Here is a 27006-nt window from a genome sequence, read left to right as displayed (position 1 = left end):
ACAGCCCCATATACTGTCACTACTGGAAATGCCTTCCTCTGTGACATCTTACAGTAACATTTAATCCAGTTTTCAGGGACAGATCCAACAACCAGTTTATATGTTGTACCATCTTGCAACACTGCCATTACTGCAGAGGTTAAATGTAGCCTCTGAGTGTCTGCTGCTGCCTACTAACAGTGACGGCCGCATAATGGTGGGCTCCATTAGTATTCAAGTTAAAATTTCAAAATCCAAATTGGGAAAGTTAACTGGAATATCTCTTGAAGTCAGAATTTGATTTGGAAAGTCAATGTTTTAATCAGCCCTGATCTCAGAATCCAATATGGCTGCCTTATGGGTGAAAAGTGATGATAGTTGCAGTAATAATCTACATATTTACACTTTTATTAATTTGTATCTCATTAAATAAGTTGGAAACATACAACTTCTATTAATGAGTATGTTGCTTCTGTGTTTAAATGACAAAATGTAAACAAATACTGTAGAACCCCTTAATTACAAATTTAATCAGTTCCAACAGGTGAGTTGTATGTTAAAAATTTGTAGTTTGAATAAACATTAATGCAACTATAATGAATTTAAAAAAGAAACCTGCACAGCTCTGATTGTAATGACCATTTTCAGCATACAGGCTTTAAATCTACCTATTAAAATTCTAATAAGCGTTGTGTGATGAAACGAGAAACAACAAACCAAAAATGAACAGTTTCGATCACACACAATTTTTAAAGCGTTGCAGATGGCATGCATCGGTGCAGCAAGAATGGTGGAGGAAAAAAAAGAATTTTGACATGTTTGTAATTAGAGTTTCTGCTGTATTTTATAACTGGCTTGCATTGGTTAAAGTAGTGAACCTGGTCATTGGGCATCACAATCAGCAAGTTCTGCTGGTTTTCTGACTTGCAACAGGAGCGCACTTAAGTTGAGTTTTATATCGTTCCCAGATCTGAGTTTCAACTTTTGAGATAAATAGAATTCAAAAATAATCTTGGAGGAAATCACAGCTATATTCTGTGATTCAGATCATTTGATTTAGTGGATCTAAAAGACACATCTATTTTGGCTCTCAAACAGCTCTTCACAAAGTAGCTATTCCTTGTAGCTTTCATAATTAAGCCAAGTTTCGGTATATAATAAGTATGAACACACACATAACCATCCTATCAACCTTTTTGTTGCTATCCATCCATCCATTTATTTTCCTCCACTTGTCTGAGACTGTGTCACAAGCGCAGCAGCTAAAGCGCAGATCTCCAGTCCTCCCTCTCCACAGCTACCTCCTCCATCTCATCTGGGGGGACTCCAAGGTGTCCCCAGGCCAGTTGTGAGATGGGTATATTCTTGCCTGTGAGTCTTTGGTCTGCCCTGAGATCTCCTCCCAGTGGGACATGTCTAAAACATCTCTCTTGGAAAACATCCAGAAGGCCTCCTTACCAGATGCCCAAACCCCCTCAACTGATTCCACCGGCTTGACTCTAAGCTCCTCCTGAATAGCTGAGCTTCTGACTCTGTCCTTATAAGAGCGATTTCAGGTGCTACGTGGAGGAAGCTCATTTCAGCCACTTGTCTTTGCAATCTTCTTCTTTTGATAACTACCCACAACTGCAGACTATAGGTAAAGATTAAAACATAGATTGATTCATTCCAGTCTGCCTAGCAAAAGCTTGCATTGCTCTACTCCAACTTGTGAAGAAGACCCTAAGATTACCTCAAGTCCTCCACTTGGGGCAGTGGCTCATTCCCAACCAGGACATGGCAATCCACCATTTTCTGGTTGAGGGCAATGATCTCAGACTTGCAGGTGCTGATTTTCATCCTTCATGCTTCACCACTTGGCTCCAGTGCCTGCTGGAGTCCTGACCCACACAGGCCAATATTAGCCACAAAAAGAAGCAATGCAATCCTAAGCCATTACATTTTGTTTGATTAAACAAAATAAATGTGAACACATAAAACCTGCACACACCATCTGTCTCTGCTCTTCTCTGCCCACGGATTGTATCATCTCTCCCACCGCCATCTATTCTCTTTTAACCTGATAGTATGAACTTAGTTGTTGCACCTTATTGGTTGTATGTTATTAACGCAGTCATCAAGAAGCTTTGGCATTTATAAGGAGTGGGACTAGTGTTCTAGCGTGTCTACAAAAGGCTTCTTTTAGCTTTTTCCTAGATGACTGAAAATCTCCACAAACTTTTTTATCTTTGCATCAGATGCCTTCAACATCTCAGCGTGATGAAGAAAACATACTATAGACAGTTTTCTTTTTAAAGAAAGAAATTTATTTGTTAAAGTTCCGATTAAATTCCATAAAAGTCTACAAGCTAGATAGGATCGCATCTAGTTACAGCTGGTTTTTTGAAGCTTCACTCCAGATGAGATGTACTAAGCAGTGCATACTTACAGACAAAGTTATATTTTTCTGAATTTGTACGGTGAGCTGTTGCAGCTTCACCGTCATTTTTGCAGTCAGTTCCATCTCCTCTCTGGTTTAGCGAGTAGGTTTTATCACCTGTTACAGTATGACTGTGTTTATACATTAAACCAGCGTTTATGTTGAACTGCTTCCTCTGTCGTGCTCAGACTTGTTCTTCTCGACGGCACAAAGCCCTCTCCAGGCCTAAGTGACAGGTGATGAAGAGGAGAGGGGACGGAGGCCGCCTCCATCGCCGTATCTTTTTCTGCCGTTACTTTTCCCTCTTCACATCACAAAGAATACAAACCTTTAAAGCCTCCACATGTGAGAAGGGAGATGGCAGGGGGGGTTAAATGTTGATCCTCCCTGTGTTAGTCACAGACACTCCACTTTCCTCCCATCTTTCCCTGTTGTATTCAGATGATTGTTGAATCGGTGTGCTTTCTAATTGTTTTTCTTTTGCGCTCTGTAATAAAAATGGAGAGGAGCTGAACTTTGTTTTAGACAAAACTTAAACCCAGGTCAAATAAAAGCCCTGCGTCTGAGGGCCATTTATTACAACTGTTTGCTCTCTGAGGGCCAGACAGTGACTGAATGAGTCACTGGCACCGACGACCAAATTGGTTTTCACTGGTTGGCGTGCTGCAGGCCGCCGCCTGCATCTCAATATTGACCAGCTTTTATCTTGCTTATGTCCTTGGTAATTTGCTTCAAAGTTTTATCACCCGTGAAATAATTGATGGCTTTTTTTCCCCCCTCTCTCAGAGGAGGCAGGCTTAAAGAGAGCTGATCTGTTTTGCCGACACAAGGGGGCAGTGAAGGTAGCATGCATCGATTGAATTCTCCTCCACATGCTGCAGGTTTTACTTTTAGGTATTTTATTTTGTTGTTTGGCACAAAGCAGATATTACTGAAAGACTTTTAGGCTGTATAATGTAAAACATGTTTTTATTTTGGCAGGAAATGGCTTTTAAAATTAGTTGTACAATATGAAATGAAAACTAATGAACTTCTATTTAAATATTCTTCTTCTTATTTTGTTGCTTTTTGATAAAATAAAGGTTTTTATATTCTTGCATTATATACTACCTAAATTTAAGCTCACTTTAATCTAATTTACCAAATGTTCTTGATTACTTTTTAAAAAACAAAAACAATCCTAATTCCATATACATATCCTAAATTTGATTGATTTTATTTTATTTGGAAAAAAACAGTAAATGTAAAATTAAAGATGATAAAAAAGAAAAGATTTACTTGTTTTTAAATAAGTAAATGTTTTTGGTAAACGTCATAATGAAAAAAAATTGTAAATATTTAAAAACATTGGATTTGAGGCTATTTTTATGAAAATGTAATAAAAGCTAATTTAAAAAATAAAAATGGACTATGAATAAAAACAATATTTTATTTTTGTACTCATACAATATTTTTTCAATATTTTTTATGATTTTATAATTTATTTATTTGATGGAACTTGTGAGATTGAGAAGTGGGGGGAAAAATGGAAAATCTTTCCAACTTCATGTGTTTTATTTCAGTGTTTCCCAGCCCTGGTCCTGGAGGGTCCTGCGTCTTTTTATTGTTTCTCTGTTCCTCAGCAGGTCTTCAGGTTCTGCAGAAGTCTGTCAATCACTCAGTCATTAAATCAGGTGTGTCAAAGCAGAGAAACAACTAAAACATGCAGGTCCTCTTTGGTCCTCATTGGACCGGGGTTTTGAACCACTGCTTTATATAATTATATAAACATGGAAAATATTTCAGTGCTGTCTCCTGCAGGTCCCGGATCGTCCGGTTCATCGTCCATCCGTGTGTCCACGGTTTCTGTCCCATATGAAAGTTCGTCCTGAAGACATCCAGCCTCCGTCTTTATTAAAAAGCACACATCAGCTTCCATCTCAGGGGAAGATTCAGAGTATTTACCCTCTTCCTTTCCCAAACACCCCAGTTCTTGGTGAGTTTTATCACTAAAACATCTGGTGCTTTGACACCATCTTCTCCAGCAGGCGGTGGGTGATGACTCCTTTAACTCCATAACTCCCTTCATTATTACATTTTTTTTTCTCCTTTTCTTCTCTGAGCAGTCAAGGTTGGAGGCCACCTAGCTCGTCATCAGTTCTTAATCCCTGTCTTTGGTTCTGTTTGGTTAAGTCCAAATCTGGCCTGTCCTCTACGCGGAGGAAGCGCCCACAGTTCCGCCCTCCTGGTGGTCCTCCGGTGGAGCTCTTTAGTGAAAGACCTTTTTGCAGGGAGACCTGCGGCTCCTTTCACACCCTGGCTTCTGATGTGAAGGCATTTTTCCTTGCACACACCTCAGCTCCACAGCAGGGTACAGCTTTCAGCCCGCTGGGCTGTGTGTGAATGTGTGTGTGTACAGCAAAGGAGGGGGGGACATTTCTCAGCACTGGGGTCTAATACTAATTATTTTGCCATATGGCGGCTGGCTCCCTCACAATCAGCCTTAACCCTCCTCCCTGAAGAAACGTGCTGCGCCCAATGCCATGGCTTTGCACTCTGACACATGTCATTCATATGCACATTAGTACACACACGCGCGCGCACACACACACCAGTTCACCTACACTTGTGTGTGATTGTGAGAATAACAGATGGGATTGGCAGGGTTTTGTAAGAAGGAGTGCAGAAATGTGCCCTTCACTGTCTTGACTCGTCTGAGGGGCAGACCCCCAGGAAACAAGAACAGATTGTTTGACACCCTTCACCCCTACAACCCCTCCACCACCCCTGCCTCAACACACACACACATATAACCTCACAGCGATAAACAAAAAATAAGAGAGGAAAGAGGAAATGGGTGGAGCTGGATGGATTTAAAGTTAGAAGAGGAATGGAAAGTGGTTCTCTTTTGCTTTTGGCTGGTTTTAAGAAACAACTCTTATATTACAAAGCAGAGAAACTTTTCATTGTGAGTGATCCTATTTTAATGCAGAACATGGCTCTCTTCATATGAAAAGTTCTCAAACTCCTAAATGAGAAGAAAAAAAGGCCACGACCCTCCAGTGAATGTTATTTATTTCCCAAACACACGTCGCTACAGACACCTGTAACCGACTTTTCCACAGTGTAAAGATTGTGCGCCTGTGCTCCCCGCTGCCCTCAGGTCTGATTATTGTTGTGAATATGAAGGTGGGAAACGGACAGCTGCTGCTGGGGGCGATTTCTTGCTGCCTTTGTTAACAGGCCGACCCACCCAGCAGGGAAACAAGTGTTTGCTGCACGCCTGAAGGAAGTGGGAATGAAAATGTCACCAGCAGATTTTGGATGTTTAGATAGGGGTTTAGATTTTTTTTTTTTTGCTCAAACTTATCTTGACACGAATCTTTCTGATGGAATATTTTGTTCTTCTCTTTATTAAAGGACATCTTAACCCTGTTAGAAGATCAAATGGTGAGCAGAAAGTTGGTTTGATCGATGGAAGACGCTCTGCTGTTGTTGCTCCTTGTCTCCAGCTCCCTGCCACCCCACCACCATCCAGCCTTAATTCAACACCTCCTGAACACAACACACCTCACCATGACTCTAACAGACAACAAAGCAAGTTAAACACCATTCAGACAACTCGAACCCCAACTTCTCCCTCTAATATTCCACCTCTGCAGACAGAAATTGCTGTTACTGTGAAAGAAAAGGTGCTGCGACCTGCTCTGGTTGAGCCAGACTTGAATCCTGCCCTCGGGCCGTCTGGATCAGTACGATCAGCATCAGCAACCTCCCTCTCAATGGGGTCTTTTTCAGATTTTAGTCGTCAACCTTCCAGTTTATTTAGCCGAAGCACCGACCTCGCCAGTGGCAGGAGCAGCATCCTGAGTGATAACACATCAGGTAAGCTATCATGGTATTACTGTAAAACATCAGGCTAGGGTTTCTGGTTTCATGTATTTCCAGTGTGCATGTAGAAAGGAAAAAGCCCACCTGATTAGTTCATCAAATGAACTCACCTTTTGGCCTTTTTGGCTCTTTTGCCTGTTCATCTCTATTAGCAAAATATCCTTTGAATGAAACTTGCAGAAAGTAATCATTCTACATCTGCAGCTGATAAACTTTTAGAGTGAACCCAATTCAAGATGGCCACCCCAGCCAACTGATATTAGAAAACACAAAAATGGCTATAGCTCTGCCATTTGTATAGATATTGAGCTACAGTTTGGTGTAGTAGTAGATGAGTCATCCTCAACAGATATATTGAGCACTAATTGATTGCATGAGATCTTTAAAACTTTGCCATTAATTATTAGAGTCAACTCTGTTTACCAAATCCCTTGATGAATTTAGCTAAAACTTTCTGAAAGTAATCACTGGATGTTTATCTTCAATTAAGTCAACTTTTGGAGTCCATCAAGTTTAGGATGGCCACCATGGCTATGCAACTTTATTGATCACAAAAATGGCTATAATTAAATCAAATTTACGGATATTGAGCTACAACTGGATGTATTAGTAGATAGATGAAAGTAATCACCAGCACATACTTTGAGTGCTGCACAATTTAGCACTAATTTCTCAACATTAGAAGATCTTCGTTTAAAACTCTGGCATGAAAGGCAGCGGGCGATATGTATTCTGTCAATTAATGCTAGGCCATTTTTTTCTTGATTGTCATCTGCCAACTTATAATCGAACAGCATTTCTTTTGAGAGTGAATAGTTTCTGCAAACAAAAAACTTGTGATTTTGCTAGTATTTCGTAAGAAGAGCATCTGGTCTGTTTGGGTTTTGTGCAGCAGCCAATCAGACTATTATAAACATTGCATGCCTTTGTCTCATGATTTGGCTTTTGTGGCTTTGGTAAAGTTTCTTTAATTCTCTGTTTGTTTGTTTGTTTGCAGCAGATATCATGGGCTCAGATCTTCAGGGAAGTGTTGTCTCTTTGCATCAGCTCTCCCCAGTAATGCAGTTACCTCAGGCCTCTTTAGGTCCAACAGCGTTGAACCATGAAGGATCCTTTAAGAACACTGCCAGTACATCCACACCTCCTCTCTGCAAGTCGTTTTGTGATCAACCAAAACTCTGCTCACCCTGCCCTGTGCCATCCAACCAACCTAACTCGGATAAGTCTCTGAGCAGCAGAAGAAGCTCAAAATCAGCAGAAAACACCAACCCAAACACATCTACAGATCTTGTTTTCAGCCACTTCCTGTCTCCTGATGAAGAAGGTGCTACACTTGAGTTTCCCTCCATCAATTCGTCTTCCCGCCTGAGGCCACTCAGGACCTCTCCACGCTCAGGACTGGAAGCAGTGGAGGAGAAGCTGACCCCTTCTCTTCCACAGTCCCGGCTAGAGTTGCACCGCTGGCCAGTCCTGCCTCCCATCTCCCCTGTCAGAGGTGAGAGATGAGCTCTGCATATGGTGCGTTCACACCCTCGTTCCCACTTTCTTCTCTTTGTTGTCCCGAGTGTGGCTGGACGTTCAGTCTGACACAAAGAGAAATCAAAGGCCGCGTCTATACTGAGGCGTTCCTGCCCCCATCAACACATTGTCAAAGCGCTGCTGTCAGTTTCTCCCCACCTCCTGCCACTACCTTTAAAACAACACAGCTTTTCTTTTTCTTCTTCACCGGGAATAAAAAAGAGGGCATTTGATGAAAAGCTGGTACAGTTTGTTTCCCCGTTCAAAGGCGTGAGGCCCCGACAATTGAAGTCGGGGTCCCTACCTCGTGTGCCGCTCCTCTCAGCCTCGGCTCCCTGATGCTTTCTCTATTCTCTGGGCTCTGAGAGGTAGACGTGTATCCGATGGTCATAAATCCACACTGACCACTGCTCGCTGAGGGCAAAACATTGAGCTGAACTGCCACAATAGAATACCTCTGTGGCTTTCCTGCGGACGCTAATTTACCGTTCCCAATGGGGATAAAGGATAGGGCCACTGACATCTGACTTCTCCAGGAACTTTATGAAAGAAAGCAAACAATGTGGAAATTGTGCAGGGATTTTGTCCTTTCTGTCAGAGACGTCTACTGTTCTCTGTGTGGCGCTGTGCTGCAGGGGGGCCCAAGCTGTATCGCTGCATGCTGTTCTCTTCACAGCAGACACAGAGCAAGTGTCACCAGTTCATTTATTTCTCTGCAGATGGAGGCAATTCAAGTTCAATGTGCTCTCAGTGTGGTGGCGTGTAAAGCTCAAAAGATAATTCCAGTTTATTCTAAGTTTGGTCTTATTTTGTGCTGCTTTAAACATCAGTTTCATCGATTATAAAGTCCAAAAACTGTCAACAAAACTAAGAGGAAGTTCAGTGATTTGCTTTATTTACATATCTTTATTCACAATAAAAGGAATTTCAGAGTGCAATACAGTATTAAAAAGTAAAGATGATGATAATGAATTGTGTAAGTTTCAAGTCCTCCCTCTCATTTTGATATTTTATTTAAAAGAAGTCAGACTTTCTTGTAATCTGTAAAGTGGTTTCGATCCATAGTTCTTCCAATTGTTTGAAGGTTTTTCAAAGTTTTATTTTTTATTTTACTCATTTTGGTCCATTACCTGTCCATTTGTTTAACTAATTTTTTAATAAGCAATTGACTTACAAATTATTCAACTATAAAGGCTCCTAAAATCAGGAGATGAGCCAGCATTGTTTTGACACATGACTAACAACACAGCAAATAACTTTAAATGAGATTTTTAGGCACTTTGAGACCAGCAGCCTGACACAAAAGCATAATTTGTTCACATTTTTTTTGCTTGAAACTATGAAAAACAACAATAACCCAGTTTGATTTAAAAATAGTTTCAGCACCAACAACGTGATTCCCAATGAGCCATTATCGGAAAACTTGTAGATGATTCATGAAAGATGGTGCATCTCTCAGGTCTTTCATGGATTATTTTTTTATTTGCTGTTCCTGAAAAACATCACTTTAAGATGCAGTTCATCTGCTCTGAGTAGTTTTTTTTTTTTTTTTTTGTTAGACCTGTTCCTGCTTCTTTTGTTCTCCACATGCAATCTTTTCTCATTTTTTTTTAAACTCACACTGCAAAACATGCTGTCATGATCGGGTACAAGGACTGGACAGAGAATAAGTTACAAAGCAGTCAAAGTTTAAACAAAACCTCTGGACGATCTTCAGAAACCCTGGAGATCTGATGAACAAAACAACAAAACCACTTTGGAATATTACAAAAAGGTCTGGCTGCTTGACTTGGAAGTAAAATATAAAAAAATGAGGGGCAGTTTCAAATTTTTGAACAGTGCTGTACATATGCGTCATCATCAACATTGACATTAACACTGTTTCACTGGACAGGCACATTATTCAACCGATACAGTGAAAACAAACTATTAAAACAAAGTGAACAATATGAACCACTGTGACCCTGAAAACATGAAAACAATATAACTGTTTTATAGAGAGAGACTTTGAAAGAATTGATGTCCGTCATAATTTTCTCAGATTTCCAAGAGTCCCAAAGTGACCCCAGACTGGCCTGTTTTGAGCAACATCTCCAGAGTTTAACTGTCCCTGAGAAAGAAGCGGAGCAGTGCCGTGGCCCGGCCTGGCCTTTCCTCTTCGGGCCTTTCAGCCCGGCTCTCTGACCAGGAAAAGAGGGCCGCAGGCACACAAAGGAGGCGTTGTTTTCTCCTCGGCTCTGTCAAATCAAACCCACCGACACCCTTAACCTCCCCGAAAAACTCGCCCTTCCTCGATACAGCCCTCATCGGCTGAGAATGACAGCCCGGCTGACAGCAGCAATATGCTTTTAAGTGTCAAGTCAAGTCGCGCCATTGTCTTGTCTTGAGTAGAGCGCTGAGCCGCTCAAGTGCACAATAGTGCAGCGGTGCGTGGTCGTCGTCGGTCACATACTTGACTGTGTGAAGGTGGCTCCATGTGTACAATCATACTCATCTATTTTAGAGCCTCTGTATATATTAGCCTTTTGTCTGTGCCTTGATGTTCTGCATATCTAATGTGAGAAAAGCCACAACACGCTTTATTCGGTGTAACCCAGCACACCGCCCAGTGGAACTGTTTCAGTCACTAATCCTCTAATTTCTGAACCAGGCGGAGTGGGAAGGTTTTTGATTAGATGAGAGAATAACTGAACTGAAGGTTTCTTACTTTTTCTTTTGAGTGAAGTCTAACATATAATGCCTTAAGAGCAGATTTTCTTGCCTTGTTAACATGAGATATTTTCCCTGAGGTGTGACTTCACACCTTCATATCTCACTTCAGGAGCTTTAGTTACGGATGTCCCAACTCTGTGTTGGCAGGGGCAGGCTTTAATGGTGTTTTGTTTTTTTGTTATGTGAGGTTCTGTGAAGTACTCTCATGTGGTCAGTATTTTCAGAGTAAACTCAGATTGGAGAATTTCTCAATGGGATTCCTTGCTAACAGCTACACAGAGCATAGACCATTGAAGGACAAAACTCTAACCCAAATCAAGAGTCTAGAACAGGCTCTGGCAAACAAACAAACAAACAAAAAAGAAAAACAGTGACTTTGAGGCAACGTAGTGAAAAATATTTGGTTTGCTTGACTTTCACCGGCGATCAGGATTGAGGTATAAAACTAAGCTTTTATACCTTTGGAAAATCTTGGTTGACTGCTGTAAAGGCATTCCCTGTTCTGCCAAACAGGATTGTTGTAACATTACTCCCATTTTCCACAACAGGAGTCACTCTGACTCCTGTCTACTGCAGGTTAGATACTGATTGCTCATAAGCACTTGACAAAAGCCCATTTAACCCTCTCAGGCTCATATTAAGTTCTAGTAACAGGAAAAATCAGATATGTTGTTGCAACGCCTGCAAAAATGCTTATTTGCCAAACTCAAGTTCTAGCTGAATCAGAGAATGTCCTTGAAAAGGTTTAAATTATTTGGTATTCTCATTAGTTATCTCCAAAAACCTTTTTTATCTTTTACTGAAATAGGAAGTTTGCTCGCTGAAACAAACATGTCTGTCTGTGTATTCCCCATATGACGTCCACTCTGTGCTGTTGCAGGATGCTCGGCGGCGTCTCACTGCTCCGAGATCAGCTGCAGTCAGTCGCGCATGTTTGATGAACTCGAAGCCGTCGATCGTCTCTCAACGTCCTGTTTGTCCCTGGACCAAGCATCAGACTCATCAGCCTCCACTGCACCTGATACAGGTAACACACAGGTAACACATCAAATAAAGACCTAGCAGTGCTTGAGGGAATGCACGTCGCCCGCTGCCTGTCACGACAGTTCTGATTCAAGATGGCTGCGAACGCTAAGTGTCGTGAAATGTGTTAATGCTTGGAATACGTGCTGAGGATGACTATCAACTACTACCACATAAATTTGACCTTATTATCTGCAAAATTGGCTGAGTTAAAGAATTGTTTGTGTCAGTTGGCTGTGGTGGCCATCTTGAATTAGGTTAACTCCAAAATATAATCAGTTGTAGATGTACATCCAGTGATTGATTATTAATAGTTTCATTAAAATCCATCCAGTGGTTCATGATGTTTTTTTTGCTAACAAACAGACAGAACTGAGAGCTGCAAACATTCCTTTTTATCCAGCAATATGTCATTTTTGGCCACGCTAAAGACATATTTTCAATTTGACAAAAGGCCCATTTCATTCAGGTTAAATTTCAGGTTTTCTGTCAGAAATCTAAAGAAATGTTTAATGGATTATCACAAATTTTGATATGAATCTTACAGCATACATGACTGACTTTTATAATAGTTTTAACATCTTTTCAAGATTATGATGAGGTTCATTTTTCAGTTAAACTTATTCAACTAACATATGATGCAGACATTTACTCGGTTTAGTATAAATTCATTATGGTTGCTTGCTTTTGCTCTGTCTTGTTGTAAGAATTTGTGCATTTGCTTAATTCCTTTGGCTTGCAGCTAAATAATAATAACAAAAAAAAAAGATTAAACACCTATAGTTGTCAAACTGTAAGATTCAAAATGACCAAACTTGGATAGTGGATGTCCTAAATAATTGCCTGCTACATTAACATTTTTTGTTTGTATCATCTGTGATCTTTATTAATCTCTTGTTTTATGAGTATGTTCCATCATTTCTCAAATTTCCAGCATTGAAAAATGTTTTGTGAGATCAACGCCTGCAAGTATTTCAAATATAGGATTACAAAAAAGAAAAAAGAAACTGTTGAAGGTATTGTTTGGAGTCATTCATTTTCTTTTTTTCAAGTCAATAATTACCTGGCATAGACTTGTTATCATCAAATAACACTTCAAAACTAGTTTATCTTAGATTAACAAGTGTTCTGTTTGCCCTTTTTAGATACAGATTGGGCTTTCGTGTGCTCACAGGTTATCAGTGTTTGTAATGTGAATTCTGTTGGACTTTATTCTGGCTCCTTTTTCATTATATTGTAGCAAAGGTAAAAGAAACCAAACCTCCATGTCATTTCTGTTGATTGGTGTCTTCATCTTTAAGTGGCTGCATATAGTTCCTAACTTTAGTAATCTCTCCTTCCTTTTTGCACTCAGAGTTGGATTTATCTGAGCGCTCTGTTAGTCAGGTCATTGAATCAGCCCAACAAAAGTAGAGTTAATGTGTCAAAGTGTTTATTTATGTCAGTGTTATGTGTGTGTGTGTGTCCTAGAGGTGCTTCATTCAGCTGCAGAGAGAGAGAGATATCAGCCAATAAGACTTCCTCTGCCTGCTAATTCCTGACAAGGTGTTTAACCTGCTCGCTTGACCTGAAACCTCTGTATGACCCCAGAGACCTTTGGCCCGAGGATGTGGAAGGCTCAGCGCAGCCGCTGCGACAGCAACCAGATTGATAAAATCTGCTCTGGGTTTAAGCCAGAAGCTCTCTCAATGCGTCACACTGATTTTTATCACTCTGACATAAAGAACAGTTGTAGAGGATGTGGTGGATCTGAGGCTTCACTGAGCAGAAATTGTCCTGTCAGGCTAAGTATGAAAGTGAGAAAACTTTGGAAGCATTATTGGGTCTTTGCATTACACAGAATTGACTGCAGCTTTAAAACAAGAAATAGGAAATAGCTTTTAGTTCCATCCTTGATTTGGATTTAAAACATTTTAAAACGTCACCAGAAAAAGGTATGTGAGCAGAAAAGTACATGAAAACATATAATAAAGCCACTTCTTCAGCCTTGTGTCTTCTTTAGGGTGACTCCTAACTTTCAGTTTATTTGTGAAAGTATTCAACCATTTAAAAAAGTTTTCAAAGTTTAATTCAAGTAGTATTTAGTTTTAAAACTGTTTAGATCTACCCCCGAAAAAGAAGCTGAAATGGTTTTACCAATTAGTGACAGACCTGGAAAATATGAAGGTTTGTTTCTCTCAGCTTTAAAGTTTATGAATTGCACCCCATATTCTGTGAACGAACCCCACTTTAATCTCTTTTTCCTTTCCTGGTCGCTGGGGGCTGGTGCCTGTCCCCAGAGGTCACTGTGCGAGAGGCGGGGTACGTCCTGGGCAGGTCGCAAGTCCTGTGAAAGAATTTGAACAATTTATTCTCTTACCTGTCGTAGATAGTTCTTTGAAGGATCTCAGTTTGGAGAAATAGTTTAATTCTGACAGGACTGATAAGCTAACGGCTAGTCCAAATTGAGCCAAGACCAAAGTGGATTTCTGTTGACTAAAATAAGTAGCATGAAGAGATCCCTTCTTTTCTATCTTCTGACTTCCACTCATCTTTCAGCATCTTTTCTGCCTAAAATGTCGTTCTGCTCTCACTGAATCTCTGGTATCCCCCTGGATCAGGTTGGCCTTGAGAGCCAAAAACGTCAAAAAATTAGTCTGCAGAGTGTCCTTACACTTCTTTTTAGACTGAAAGGGGAAAAAAATAAAGATTTCTACCAAGATGAGATCTGTTTTTTAATTGTGGAATCTTTTGAAATGTGGCAAAAAATGAATGTTTAACCCTCCCATGGCCTTCAGGTCAAATTGACCCGAAGTTACAAGGGTTTCTCTACCTCTCTTCTTCTTCTGTCTCTTTTGAGAGCTTCAGGAGGGTTAAATCTATGTATTAATTGTCCATAACCTTCCCAGAAAACCACTTCAAAGAATCTAACCTGTTGCCTTATAGTTCTGGTCTATAGACTGCGAAACTGTAAAACAGAAAAGTTCCCTGATAAATTTGCCATGCAAATCTATGCTAACATTAATTGACAGCTGTAGATCTAAAAGTCCAGAAAGATTTGACGTTTTGCCAGATGTCTTTGAACCGTTAATCTGAGGAAACTATGAAATCTGCTGTAAGACTCCTTGACGCTCAGTGGGTGGTAGCAGATTTTAAACTCAGGATCAGGTAATTGTTATCTGCCAAAGTGTTTCCTCATTGTTTTTCAATCTTGTGGCTACTTGTGCCCTAATGATGAACAAATACCAGACCTAACGGAAAGTGTGTCCTGCCACATTATGTTACAGCCGCAGTTATCCCTGGGATTTCCTCTCAACGACTCCTTAATTTATCAGCAGAAGCAACAGTTCCTTTTTTCTCACCTGAGGGATTACTTTACGAGTTCCCAACTGAAAACACTCAACGGAGGGAGGAGTATGTGGTGTGGGCGCAGTGTAATGTTGCATAACTCGGTCAAGACAAAATGAACACTTTCTTTGATGTGAGGTTTTTCTCTGGGATATTACAGGAAAGTGTGTGTGTGTGTAGCAGAGGTCGCAGCAGAGCGTGTTCTGTGAAATCCCCTCAGATTGGAAAGGGAGCTCCACACCCAGCCAGCGTGGGCCGGGGATTTGCATGGGCAAGGAGCCACAGCGTCACTGATCCTCTTTTAATTGGGTGTGACGATGAGAACTTTGGAGCCTCGGGAGGGGTGGTGTGTGTGTGTGTGTGTGTTTGAGTGTGTGGGGGATCACTGGGGTGGTGGAGAGCCCTCTTCAGTGGAAGATTTAAGGTTCATTTACTCTAAATTCATAATCCAATGAATAAGATATTCAGGTATATTTTGAGTTGTTTTAAAAGGTCTACATGTTTCAACCTAACTTTAACATGTATTTAATGTAAAGCTTTCCTTTTGGCTCCAGTCCTACACTAAGATATCTGAGCAGCACTTATGTAAGAAACTCAAGAAATATTAGATGGGTTGCTGTAAAATCTTAGCATGTTTTTCAGTCTTTTCTGTTCAGCATCATTGTCAGACAGAAGCTTGAAGGGAAAAAAAAGTTCCTCCCAGCTACTTTTTTCACCACATTTTGTCTTTCTTATGCAGCCACAAAAAGCAATTTTAGAAGATTTTTTTTTGTTCATGTTTTCTATCTAGGGAACTAATAATGAGGTCTGGAACATAAAGACAGATTTTTTTCTCTCTTGATACCAAAAGCCAGCCAAAAGATGCTACTTCTTCAAAAACAAAATGATGCATTAAAGCTTTTGTAGATCGAGAACATTTACATTAAAAAAATCAAAATACAAAAAGTGATTGAGATTAGCTGAAGATTCTCCCAGTCAAACAATTATTCAGTTGTAGATGTACATCCAATGATTACTTTCTCTGAGTTTTAATAAAATCAATCTCTCAGCTACTACCACACCAAATTTGAGCTTAATATCTGTAAAACTGACTGCGTTACAGAGATTTTTCTGTTTGCCTAAAGTCAATTAGCTTTGGCCACCATCTTGAGTCAGATTGACTCCAAAAGGGATTTACTCTAGCGGTACATTTTTCCACTGGTTCATGAGATATTTTGCTAACAAAGTTGTACACACACACAAAAAAACCTTATTGCCTGCCTTTCGACTTTTGACATTGTTTACAATTTCCCCTCAGTTATTAATCATTTCAGGACGTGATCAAAGTTTTATGACGGCAGGATCAGGATAAAGCAAGGCAAAAACAGAAAAAAACTGTAAAAAAATAAAAAATAAAATAAAAAAATAGGTTGCTGTGTCATTGTTAAACTCTATATTTAAATTCATCAAAAACTGAGTTTTTAAAAACTTCTCAACAAAAACTGTTTAGACTGGAAGTGCAAACCAAGCAGAGAATTTCAGCTTGTAAAAATATCTGTAGTGTAGTTTATGCTTATGTATGTTAGGTTTATGTTAGTGTTATTAAAAAAAATTATATTGCACCAGGACCACCTCTTTAAGGCTTTTTGTTTGTTTGTTTGTTTGTTGCAGCATTTTTGTAAAAAAGTAGCACTTGAATGGAGTACCACAGTGGTCTGAAAAGCTTTAAAAGAATTTAGCACCAACCTGAAAGGTTTTTAAACTAAATCTAATGTTTATGAGGTTTAAACTTGATTATTTGTAGATTTTTTTCAATAGTATGTAGTTATTTATGCTTCTCATTTTGCACAAACTCCAATGATCTTATTGAAAATTCTATTGGTCTCATCACGTATCACCTGACTGACGTTCTTGAACCTGTCTGCTTCTCCCATTTGGTCTTTTTCCCCCAGAGTTGCACAGTTACAAAACATACTTTTTATTTGTCTCTTCACTTAGAGCTGTCCCCTGGCCTCGCAGCGCTGACGATGGGCTGTGACTCTGGAAATCTGGGCTCTTTATCCCGAGTCCAGCTGCTCCTCCTGGACCGGCCGGTGCCCGGGTCTCTGCACGGTCTCTCTAATTTGGAGGAGGCCTTCTCTCCGGTCCAAGAATGGTCAGATCTGATGATGCGGTACGATGATCTGGAGTTTATGCCAGCAGGTACGGCTCTGCAAGAAAATGGGCTCGGTAAACACAAAATGAATTTCTGATATGCTAATAAATGGACATTTAGCTGAGCTTATTAGTTTAGTCTAAAAAAGTTCTATTAAAAAACTCCATCTTGGTTTGAAAACAGGAGTATTTGCAAAAAAAAAGTAAACTTTGCAATTAAGTTTAACAATAAGCCGAATCTTATTAATGAAAGTTATGTGTGTTGAATTTCAGGGAATGTAACAAAGAAACTTTACCTCCAAATAGTGAATATAACCCTACAAAAACATCCAGAAACACTCAGTATAAGTAGTTATTTCCTGATATAAACTGAGCCAAAAGAGCATTTTAAACCATAGTCAGAAGCTGTTCTAAGTAATATAATGTTTTGGGGTTTTTTTAGTCCAATCTCAGTTGCTCTTACAAAACCTGACAGTTTGAAAGAGATCGTTTGATAAGCAGAAACCGTCGCTGAAACAACTGGAAACAGTCAGACAGGTGTGTCCAAGTTTCTGCGCTTCAATGTTAGTGGAGAAAACACATTTGACCTCACTTAGAGGGGGGAAAACGCGACACTACGTTTCCTCCGCGCCCGGCCTTGAGCGTAAGTGATGCTTTTATGACATCGAGCGCCTTTTTTCTTTTAACGAGCTGCGATAGAGACCCTCATCTGCTCTCAGGCATGCCGCTACGAGCTCCTAACTGCTTTCCCCCCCGAAGGTGTGGCGACCCAGAGGACAGGTTTGGAGGGATATCAGGATGTGCCGCATTATTAAAGATCAAACTGCTGGAGTGGATCATTAACAGGGAAACTCCAGCTAAGATAGCTGCGGACACTTAAAACCAACAACGCACACATAATATTGGATAAGAAACTGAGATGGATGTGTGCAGAAAACTCAATTAGTCAGTGGCCTGTTGTTTATAGTCTGATAAGGCTTCAGAGAGGAGATAAACACCACAGACGTTTAAAGGTCTGCAGTGGTGTGTAACCGCAGAAGCACTTCAGTTTGTGTCTAAATTTTGACTTTTTTTTATTTTAGATTTTTGCATTTACTTTTACAAAAACAGAAGAGCCAAAGACAATATAAACTTAATTCTCAAGCACCTTTTTATTCTTCCACATCCATCATTTCTGTATTTTTTGCATTTACAGCCTCTTGTTCTGTCTGGAGTGCTGTGTAAAATATAAATTAATTTAGGTTGCTCAGCCATTCAGAGACTTTTTTATCATAATAAATAATAAGGCACCAAAAGTCTGGTCTGCAGACAGGACAGTTTAACTCCTTATCACCGTTTGACTCATGGTTCTGATCTCCCCTGGCTTGGCAACAACAAACATTAAACTCACCAACTAAAAATTAAAAATATCAAGATATACATGATGTTATTATGTTACTAAAAGAAAAATCAACATAAAAGCCCAAGTGTGATAAATTAAACATTGCACGAAGAGACGATTATTTGTTGGTGAACTGATCTCAAAATATATCAAATTTTTTCTTGCTTTTTTTTATTTGGACAGTGCACGTTTGGCCCAGCACTACAGAACAGCACACGGACAAACAAATACTGAGACAAAACTCCAATTTAAAGCAAAACAAAGGTGGTGAGCTGCTCATTAAAATGTCCCAATGCTCTTATATTGCCATAATTAACAGAGACACAACATTTAGGCTATGAACATTTTGTTTTCTTGTTTGTTTTTTATTATGTAGCAGACTGTTAAAAAATGTAAACCACTACAATTTTTCAAAATATTTCACTTCCAAGCAGCCAGACTTTCCTGTAATCGTTTAAAGTGATATTAATCAACTTTTCTTCAGGCTCAGAAGGTTTTTCAAAGATTTTCTTTGAACTTTAGTGGCTCTTTTTTCAACCGGTCCTTGTATCTGACCACAACAATTTTGCTTAAAAAAAACTAGGATTATCGACAAGTGAAAGACAAAAGAAGACGTGTCGGTCCTAAAAAATTCCAGCAGATGAACAGTATCTGAAACTTGTGTCTTTTAAGAAATAGGGTGAAAAAAATCCAACAACGACCTGAGAGGATGCATTGTCCGTCAGTGGATCCACTGAATGTCAGGTTTTTTCACTAACAGCTCTTTGGGAATCCCCTTGTTGGTGCTGATACATGATCAAACTGTTGTTTTCACAGATTCAACCTGGGAAATGTGATCAGCCTTATATCTTTGTGACAGACTGCTGGTAACAAAGAGCTTAAAGATCTTATTTAACATAGTTTGTTGCTAAGTTGTTTGTAATGAGTCAAGACGACACTGGTTCATCTCTTGAGCTGATTCATAGGTCAGAGTTAAGTGGTTTGATAAGCAACCATATTTATACCCTATGTAGTCAGGTACTGGACTGGAAATACTGGAAATGTGTGAAAAAAAAAGAAGCAGCCAAAGTCTAAAGAAAAACTTGAGAAAGACTGAATATTGATTGATCATAATCACTTTAAACAATTACAACAAAGTCTGGCTGTTAGGAAAGAAAAAACAAAAACAAAGAACGAGTCAAGACTTTTGTAGTGTACCTTATATTACATAAAACCTTCCCATCTCCCTGTGCAAAATTTTATCAACCAGTATCACCCAACTTAGTTTAGCAAACTTTTTTTTAACAAAGTTTTTGTACACAGCTGATCACATTTCCTTAATACCACAAAGAAACATACCCTGATCTTTACGTCACTGCATTTTAAAATAAATTGATTTTTTTGAATCTGAAGAAACAGTCTTCATAAAATCTGTCAGATGGATTAGGGGTCAATCAGGGAGCATAAGTAGTAGGTGAGAAAACATCTTTCTTTTTCTTTTTTTTTTGTTGGAATCACTGTCCCCTAAATGGTAAAGCAGATGTATGATATTCATGGTATTTTTGTTTCCAGGCATCTGTACCTTCGATGTTTACATTGAGACTAAATCTGTCTGAGTTTGCTGGAAGCTTGTCTTTCCTTTCTCAGTCTCCAGAACAATGTTTGCACCTGGCACGCTTCTATAGGCAGGTGCTCCTCTGGCGTTTTGTTGCTCCATTTTCTGCCATTATTTGCTCAGAGATTAAGAGCCATAATTGGGACTACTACACGACATTACTCATATCTGAGCACACACACTCGAGCACAAAAGACAAATGCGTGGAAGTGTGTGCCAGAGGCCAGCACTTGAGCAGGCGCACATGCCTCATTGCCTGCAGCACAACTGCAAGCACACAATTGCTTCCTCTCGCTCGAGCTTGATGACTTGCTCTCTGTGGTTTTTTGTCAGGTCATTCGAGGCCCCTCACAGCTTGCAGCGTCTCTGAAAGGTGTGACTCTGCAGGGAAAGTCCGAGAAAATAAATCGGTGAGTGCCACTGCCCCTTTTCAAACGCCTCCTCCTCCTCCTCCCCACGTTTATCAGACTCACTCCAAAAGTGCCGTGCCTTGTTGTTAACAAACACTCGACCTTCAGGAATCAACTTTTATCGCACAATAACCGCAAAGCATGCACAGATAGTATCCCACCTACACAATAGGCCCCTTTTACAAACCTGAACTGGCATGCGTTTATAACTGTCAGGCCGGTAAGACGAGCCAAATTGTTGTTGATAATTGAGACACAATATAACAGAGGGCACGCGGCGTGCAGCAGGTGTGTGGTTAATCAGTCACGGGCTGCAGGAGGGGAAAGACCCGAGTGTATGGCAGGTTTTAAACGCCACCTCACGGCTTTGGCGTGGAGGGAGGGCACCGAACACTCGACACAGTAGGATTCTTTAGGAGGATGCACCACCAGTAGGATCAGACAGGCCCTGTGGGGTCAAAGGGGTGAGCTGGACCTGCTGGGCTGCAGGGGAATGGATGCAGATGCTCCATGTGATTTACAATTAATCTCCTCTTTATGGCAGAGGAGAGCAAGCCCCTGAATGATACTCATAAGCCCCCCCAACAATTATGCAATGACACAATGAGGGTCTGGAGTGCTCAGGGCTGGAGTTATACAACCATTTGCATAATTCTTCTCAGTGAAGAGAGTAAGAAAGAGAAACTAATGGTATGTTTGAAGAGGAAGCTCCTCCGTATTCCTCACCGAGTCTCCATGATAATTATTATGTTTATTTCTACTTTGAATCAACTGCCTGGTCCAAAAATAAGTGCATATTGAGAAATGTCCCATTCACCTGCGAGTGTTAAAAAATGAGGAAGTTGGACAAGGTGAGGACAAAGGAAAAGCTGTCAGCCCTGAAAAGTGATCGCCAGCAGATCAGCTGTATCTGAAAGTTGTGTGTCTGAAAAAAAAAACAAGAGAAACTCCACCAGAGGCCTAACACAGGACCAGAGAAAAGCATCACACTTTAGTTTATCATTTAGTGTATGTAAGTTTTCAGCTTTGGGAATCACTTTGTTGTTGCTAAAATTCTGTTTTGTGTCTTTCATTACTTTTGTAGATTCAACTAAAGGAAAATGTGAACAAGTTGGGTCTTTGTGAGAGGCTGCTGGTAACAAAGTGTCTTAGAATGGTTTGTTGCCAAGTTGTGTGTTGCGTGTCGGCGCAACACTGGTTCATTTCTCGAGGTTAGGAGCCTTTTTTATGCCTGCGTGATTCATGAGCCAGAGTTAAGAGGCTTAACAAACAAACTGAAAGTGATCAGGTACTGGAGTAAAAGCACCTGCAGTCCATAGAAAAACATTCAGAAAGTTTGAAGAACTGTTGATCGAGTTCATTTTAAAGGATTACAAGAACGTCTGGCTGCTTGGAAGCAACATCTAAAGAAATGAGACATGACTCAAGACTTCTGCGCAGGACTGTGCATCTTAATATTTTCAGAGAGCTACAGCAGACAGGTTCTTTGTTCGATGCCAGGTCCGATTGATGGCTTGGTGATGTTACTCACTGCGTGTTGCACTTAAAAAAAAAAAAAAAAACACGGTGGAAATATGACACCAATGTCTAAAACTGTCCTTCAAAGCAGTTTTTCTAGAAAATAAAGCTGAAATCACCACGCTAAAAAAAAATTTTTTTCCTGTTTCCTTGCAGGATTGGTCTGAAGCGGATTTGGGGTCTCCATCTTCTTGGATCATTGACCCGAGTCCATCATTGGACATGTTCGGATCCTTTGACTCTTCCTACAAATCAAACCACAGTATGTTGTTCTTTTTATTCTCTTCAGTTATATATTTTTTATATCACACAACCTTGGTGCTGAAACTGCTTCTTTACAGTTTACCATTAATACTTCATCAATACAAGAAGCCATCTTCACCATTCGAGTGCGGTCCGATAAAAGCCCACTCAGTACCTGTCAGCTCTGCTTTATTAGGAGCCATTGTCTCCTCACTGTCAGCGCTGTGTTTGGTGTTCCCTTGCCTCCGGTACACTTAAGCCTGCTAATCCTTGCAAGGACCAGCTGGCTTCACCTGTAAGGCCAGCTTGTGTAGATTCATGAGCGATGGTTCCGAAGCAGCGCTTACTGTACACGGACCACAAACACTGGAAAGTTGGCAGGAAAACTGTCCCCACAGAGGATGTTAAAAGCCATTCTTGGTCTCCCCCCTCCCCGCTTTAGTTTGACCACATCAATCTGAGTGTGATCACGGTCCGTTTCTTTTCTTGCTGCTTGACCAGTATCAGTCATTGCGCTGTAGCTCTAATGGTCCATAAAACGCTGTGATTCTGCAGGCTGTTACAGGCGCATCCATCATACCTGAGATTGATGTGTTGTTCCATGATTAGATCAGGGATGCAGGGATGCTAAATGTTGGCAAACATCTTATATATTTGTCAACAGTAAGAAGCATATTGCTGTTGAAAGTCAAGGTAAAATAAAATATAAAAACAGAATAAAACTCACAATAAATTTACAACAGCTTATGTTCACTTATGTGAACATCATCAGTTTTGCTTTAGATAGTTTTTTTCAGAAGAAACTTTATAATATTCTTGCCCACATGCTACAGCTAGCTGCCACAGCTGTTTGCACTTGCAAATAAAAAACAGAATAGCTGTAATTTAAAAATTGACGGTGGTGTGAAGGTTTCTAAAACAGCGTTCATGTGAGCTCGCTATGAAATGTTAAACATTGAACTTGCTTTAAGACAGCAGCAGTCCACTTCGGTCTTGGTTCTGCTCAGACCAGCCATTAGCTCATCAGTTTGGTCAGAACACCGAGGTCGTTCAAAGAGCCATCTACCACAGGTGAAATAATGGTTCAGAACCTTTCCACAGAACCCCACTTCTAAAGATCTGATCGCTTTAAAAGGTATGTTTGCCTTTTTAAAAACAAAGTTACTATCTAATTTAGATTAAAGTATTTAATCAAAGTATGAGTAGTTACTGTCATTTAAATATAATGATACTGACCCACGTCAGGAAAGAAACTTTCAAGAAGTGTTACAGTTGTATAAAAAAGAAATTAAGGTTTTTGTGTCAAAAATAAAAAAAGATCTAGTCAGGTATGTAGAAAGTTACAGAAATAGTTTTATTTTAAAAATATAGTTACTATTTCTGGCATGTTGGTAAGTTTTCTGGGGCGGGGGTTTCTTATATTAACTTAAGTTTGTGTGTAATTTAAGGAATGACGTCACAAGTTAAGGCAGTTTGTGAGCATTTCTTGAAAGAATTGATTGATTATGATCTTGTTCAACTTGAACAGTTAATTTGATTGCCAAGTGAATTTCTCTTTCAGTTTTAAAATGCAGCTTTGGCACATTTTTAAACGAGTTGTCCCCGGTTTCATAACCCTGTAGGAATTATCCAAACCTGATAAAAAGAGACGTCACTCGGAGGATCACGGTGACGGCTTGTGAGAGCTGACCTTTTAGAGGCCAAAGGCACGGTCACCCTCATGGGGGTGGGGGTCATCAGCAGGGCGAGGAGAGGTCACTCCTGAGGTCACGCGGTCTCTAAAAAGATGCCCAGTGTGCGCCTCGTCTTTGTGTGGCTAGGTGAGGTTTGGTCACCCTGGAGGTGAGAGCGGTTCAGTGTCTCAGTAAGACTTCGGAGTGATGAAGGGAATGACCTCGTTCTGACTCCGTCATCAGATCAGTCAAAACAATCAGACAGATGGATTTACATTTAGATTCAGGAGGTTACCGCTTTAAAATGTGATGCTTTTTTCTTTTTTTGTGGGATGTATTCAAACCTGCTATATTTACAACATAAAAAGACTTATTTATAAAGAACACATTATACTGACAAATCTACAAAGTTGTTCTACAATATTTTTTTCCAAAACACTGTCATTAGTTCATGATCCAAAAAGATGATAGTTTTTAAAAAAGTAGCTTCCTTTTAATATTTTGGAGATAACTGTTGCATTTTAGACCGCAAATACATAAAATCCAAACACCTCTAAGCAAAAAGCCGTTTTTTTACCCCCAGTTTGTCAAATAATGGCACTTTGGCAGAACTTTTAAAGAGTTGTGGAAAAACTTGAATTTCTTTCTCTAACTTTTACCGAAGTCAGTTTGGTGACTAAACAGCATTTGAGGGCAGGAACCAAAAAAAGTCTCACTGTGAGTTTTAACCCTGTTCACTTTATTAAGCTCCTTACGCTGACTTTGTTTATAATTCATGAGGCACACACTGAACGGCTGGAGCATTTCCTGTCATTATCAAATAATGTTGCATCATCTGCTCAGGCTATTGGGAGACTTTATGAATAAAATCCTGCACAACATCAGGAGGGAACACATGCACTCTTTTGTTTATCAGACTCGTAAAGGTGTCCATACATACGGTTCTTCATTTGAAAAGCTTCACGCTCACATGTGCCTGATTTCAACAACTATTACAGTAAAAATAAAAAAATACTGTAGGTTTTTGCTCCACATGTTGGCACAACACGACAATCATGATCAGAACAAAAACTACAAAGAGGAAAAAGTCATTCAGGCTATTAACTTCAACTTGCCAAGAGACGGTGAAGTCTAATCTATTAAAATTAGGTACATAATCATTTTCATTGAAGTTTGTGAACTCTACATATCTAATGAGAAAAGTAGAAATGAAATGCAGATTCTGGAGAATCATATATCCTTTCCTACGTTTTGACTGTTTTAAAATCAGTGACCTATTTTTGCACATTCTTCCTTTTCTATAGCACTACCAAACATAATTTTCAATGTCGGAGCGATTTAGAGATTAAACCGGAGCCAGAAACCAGCTGTGATAAGTTGCTCCTGCTCCCCAGCGAGGCTCGTGATAACAGCTCTGCTCATCAGGCATTCATAGGTGGAATAATCCCTCCCCTCATATTTGTTTCACGCTTGTTAGTCCTCTGCCCACAGTTTAGCATTCAGCTGCTGAGTAAAGATATTAGAGTCCAAATGAATGTGGCGATGCGCGGGGCCACAAAGAGCACTAATCTGAACTGACCCTGGTGAATTGTTCCTGAGGAAGCTACGGGACAGATTAAGCTGCAAAAAAGGCAGAAATGATGCGAGCAGAGATTAGTCATGTAGTGAGCAAAGATCCCCCACCTCCAGAGGACCACACACTGACAGTGTAGCCATGTCACTATTGTCTCTAAGCCCCCGTCACTGTGGACTCACGGGCCATTGTCTCTGAAATCCTGCAGCGTTTCCCCAAAAACCTGAACTCAAACCTTTTGATTGGCACTTGTCAGCGCTGATAGAGAGGCTTTGGGGGAAAGGTCTGAAAGGGAAATCCCCCTCCCATGAATAATAATTTGGCAAGGCTTTTCCTTTCTAGTCCACTCTCCTCCTTTGCCACTATTCTTTCGGGAGATAGAGCAGCAAAGGTTCTGCGCGGCCGCACTGAAAAGCCTCTGGACGCTGATTGTCTCGCTGCTGCTCATCCCTTTCTCAAACACGCAAAGAAAAAAAGATACAAGTCCAACCTTCTTGCCTCTGCCTGGTGCGCTGGATGTTAAGGGGCAGGCAGTTTGTGGTGTGTGTGTGTGTGTGTGTTTTTGTCTCTGGTGGCCTTTCTGAGATCAGCGAGGGGATTTGACTTGGCCGCTTGCAGCCAAATCCAGCTATCTGCTGTGCTCAGATGCTGCGGTTGGTATGGTAACCTGCTCTGTGTTTATAGATCAGCTCTGGTTTCCAGTTTGACCTGACCAGCAATCACTCCAGTGCATTCACGGATTAGCCCTGTTAGAGGTTAGGATAGGAGGGTGGTTTGGGTTTTTTTTTGTTTAAGAAAGATACCAAAGCCTGAATGGTTTTAGTTTGAGTAGCACACAGATTTTAAAAAAAGCTGAGCACATTTACAGACTTCAGTCAGAGCAGAAATCAGATGTTTTTGTTCGAAACGATTTCCAGCATTTTTATTTTATTGGTGTTATATGTATTGTTATCAACATTTTGAACAGTTGAGGATGCTAGGCACTATTTAGTCACTGTGCTACTTGCAAACATCAGTTAAAGGTCTGTTTTTGTAAAATAACTCTTACTCTTGTAAGTCATTCATGTGCAGCCTTACAATGGAAGAACAAGACTACTGCTGCTCCTCGGTTTCATCATCATGTTCTGTACCTTTATCTGCCCACAATGCGAAACTTTGGAGACATTTTCCTGGACTTTCATCTTAACATTGACGAAATCCAAAACACAGCTTTGTAACTTGTATTGCACCTTGTAAAAAGGTGTATCATGACACAAAACGTGCATTTTTTTTTTTTTTTTTGTCTAAAACAAGCCAAACTGTTGATAAAAACTGCAAGGAATCAAAACATTATGCTGCCAGCATGTCCAACCCAAACAATAAATCATGTTCTGTGTGCTGGTTAATCTTTTAAAAAAAGATACTTTTAAAAGTCCTGAACTGTCAGATGAAAGCAGATGGTTATCTTTATTTTTTCAGCATATATGTCTCACCTCTTATCGTCTCACAATGAGCTGTTTGTTTACATACAATAAAAAAAAACCAAACACTGACCAAACAACAAGCAGAAGCAAAACTTTCACTTAAATTCCTGAACCTTTTCTACAAATTCATCAAACCTTTTCTTCAGATAGTTGGTCAAGAATAACATCAT

General features: G+C 40.0%; 1 protein-coding gene across 2 annotated transcripts in view; it reads left to right on the top strand.

The window, feature by feature from the left end:
• Nucleotides 1-27006, top strand: part of LOC108233219 (flocculation protein FLO11) — a 69912-nt gene that overhangs the window by 19147 nt on the left and 23759 nt on the right. For both annotated transcript variants that reach the window (XM_037981103.1, XM_017411513.3), the window contains exons 3-9: nt 4199-4373; nt 5798-6262; nt 7266-7763; nt 11379-11525; nt 16826-17029; nt 20290-20366; nt 22041-22146. In XM_037981103.1, the coding sequence (XP_037837031.1) occupies nt 4199-4373; nt 5798-6262; nt 7266-7763; nt 11379-11525; nt 16826-17029; nt 20290-20366; nt 22041-22146 (1672 nt within the window). The remainder of the gene's footprint in view (nt 1-4198; nt 4374-5797; nt 6263-7265; nt 7764-11378; nt 11526-16825; nt 17030-20289; nt 20367-22040; nt 22147-27006) is intronic.

Source organism: Kryptolebias marmoratus, linkage group LG18 (genome assembly GCF_001649575.2).
Source record: "Kryptolebias marmoratus isolate JLee-2015 linkage group LG18, ASM164957v2, whole genome shotgun sequence".
Classification (NCBI taxonomy): Eukaryota; Metazoa; Chordata; class Actinopteri; order Cyprinodontiformes; family Rivulidae; genus Kryptolebias; species Kryptolebias marmoratus.
Note: the sequence above shows the minus strand (reverse complement) of the source record. Positions and strands in the feature narration are given on the sequence as shown.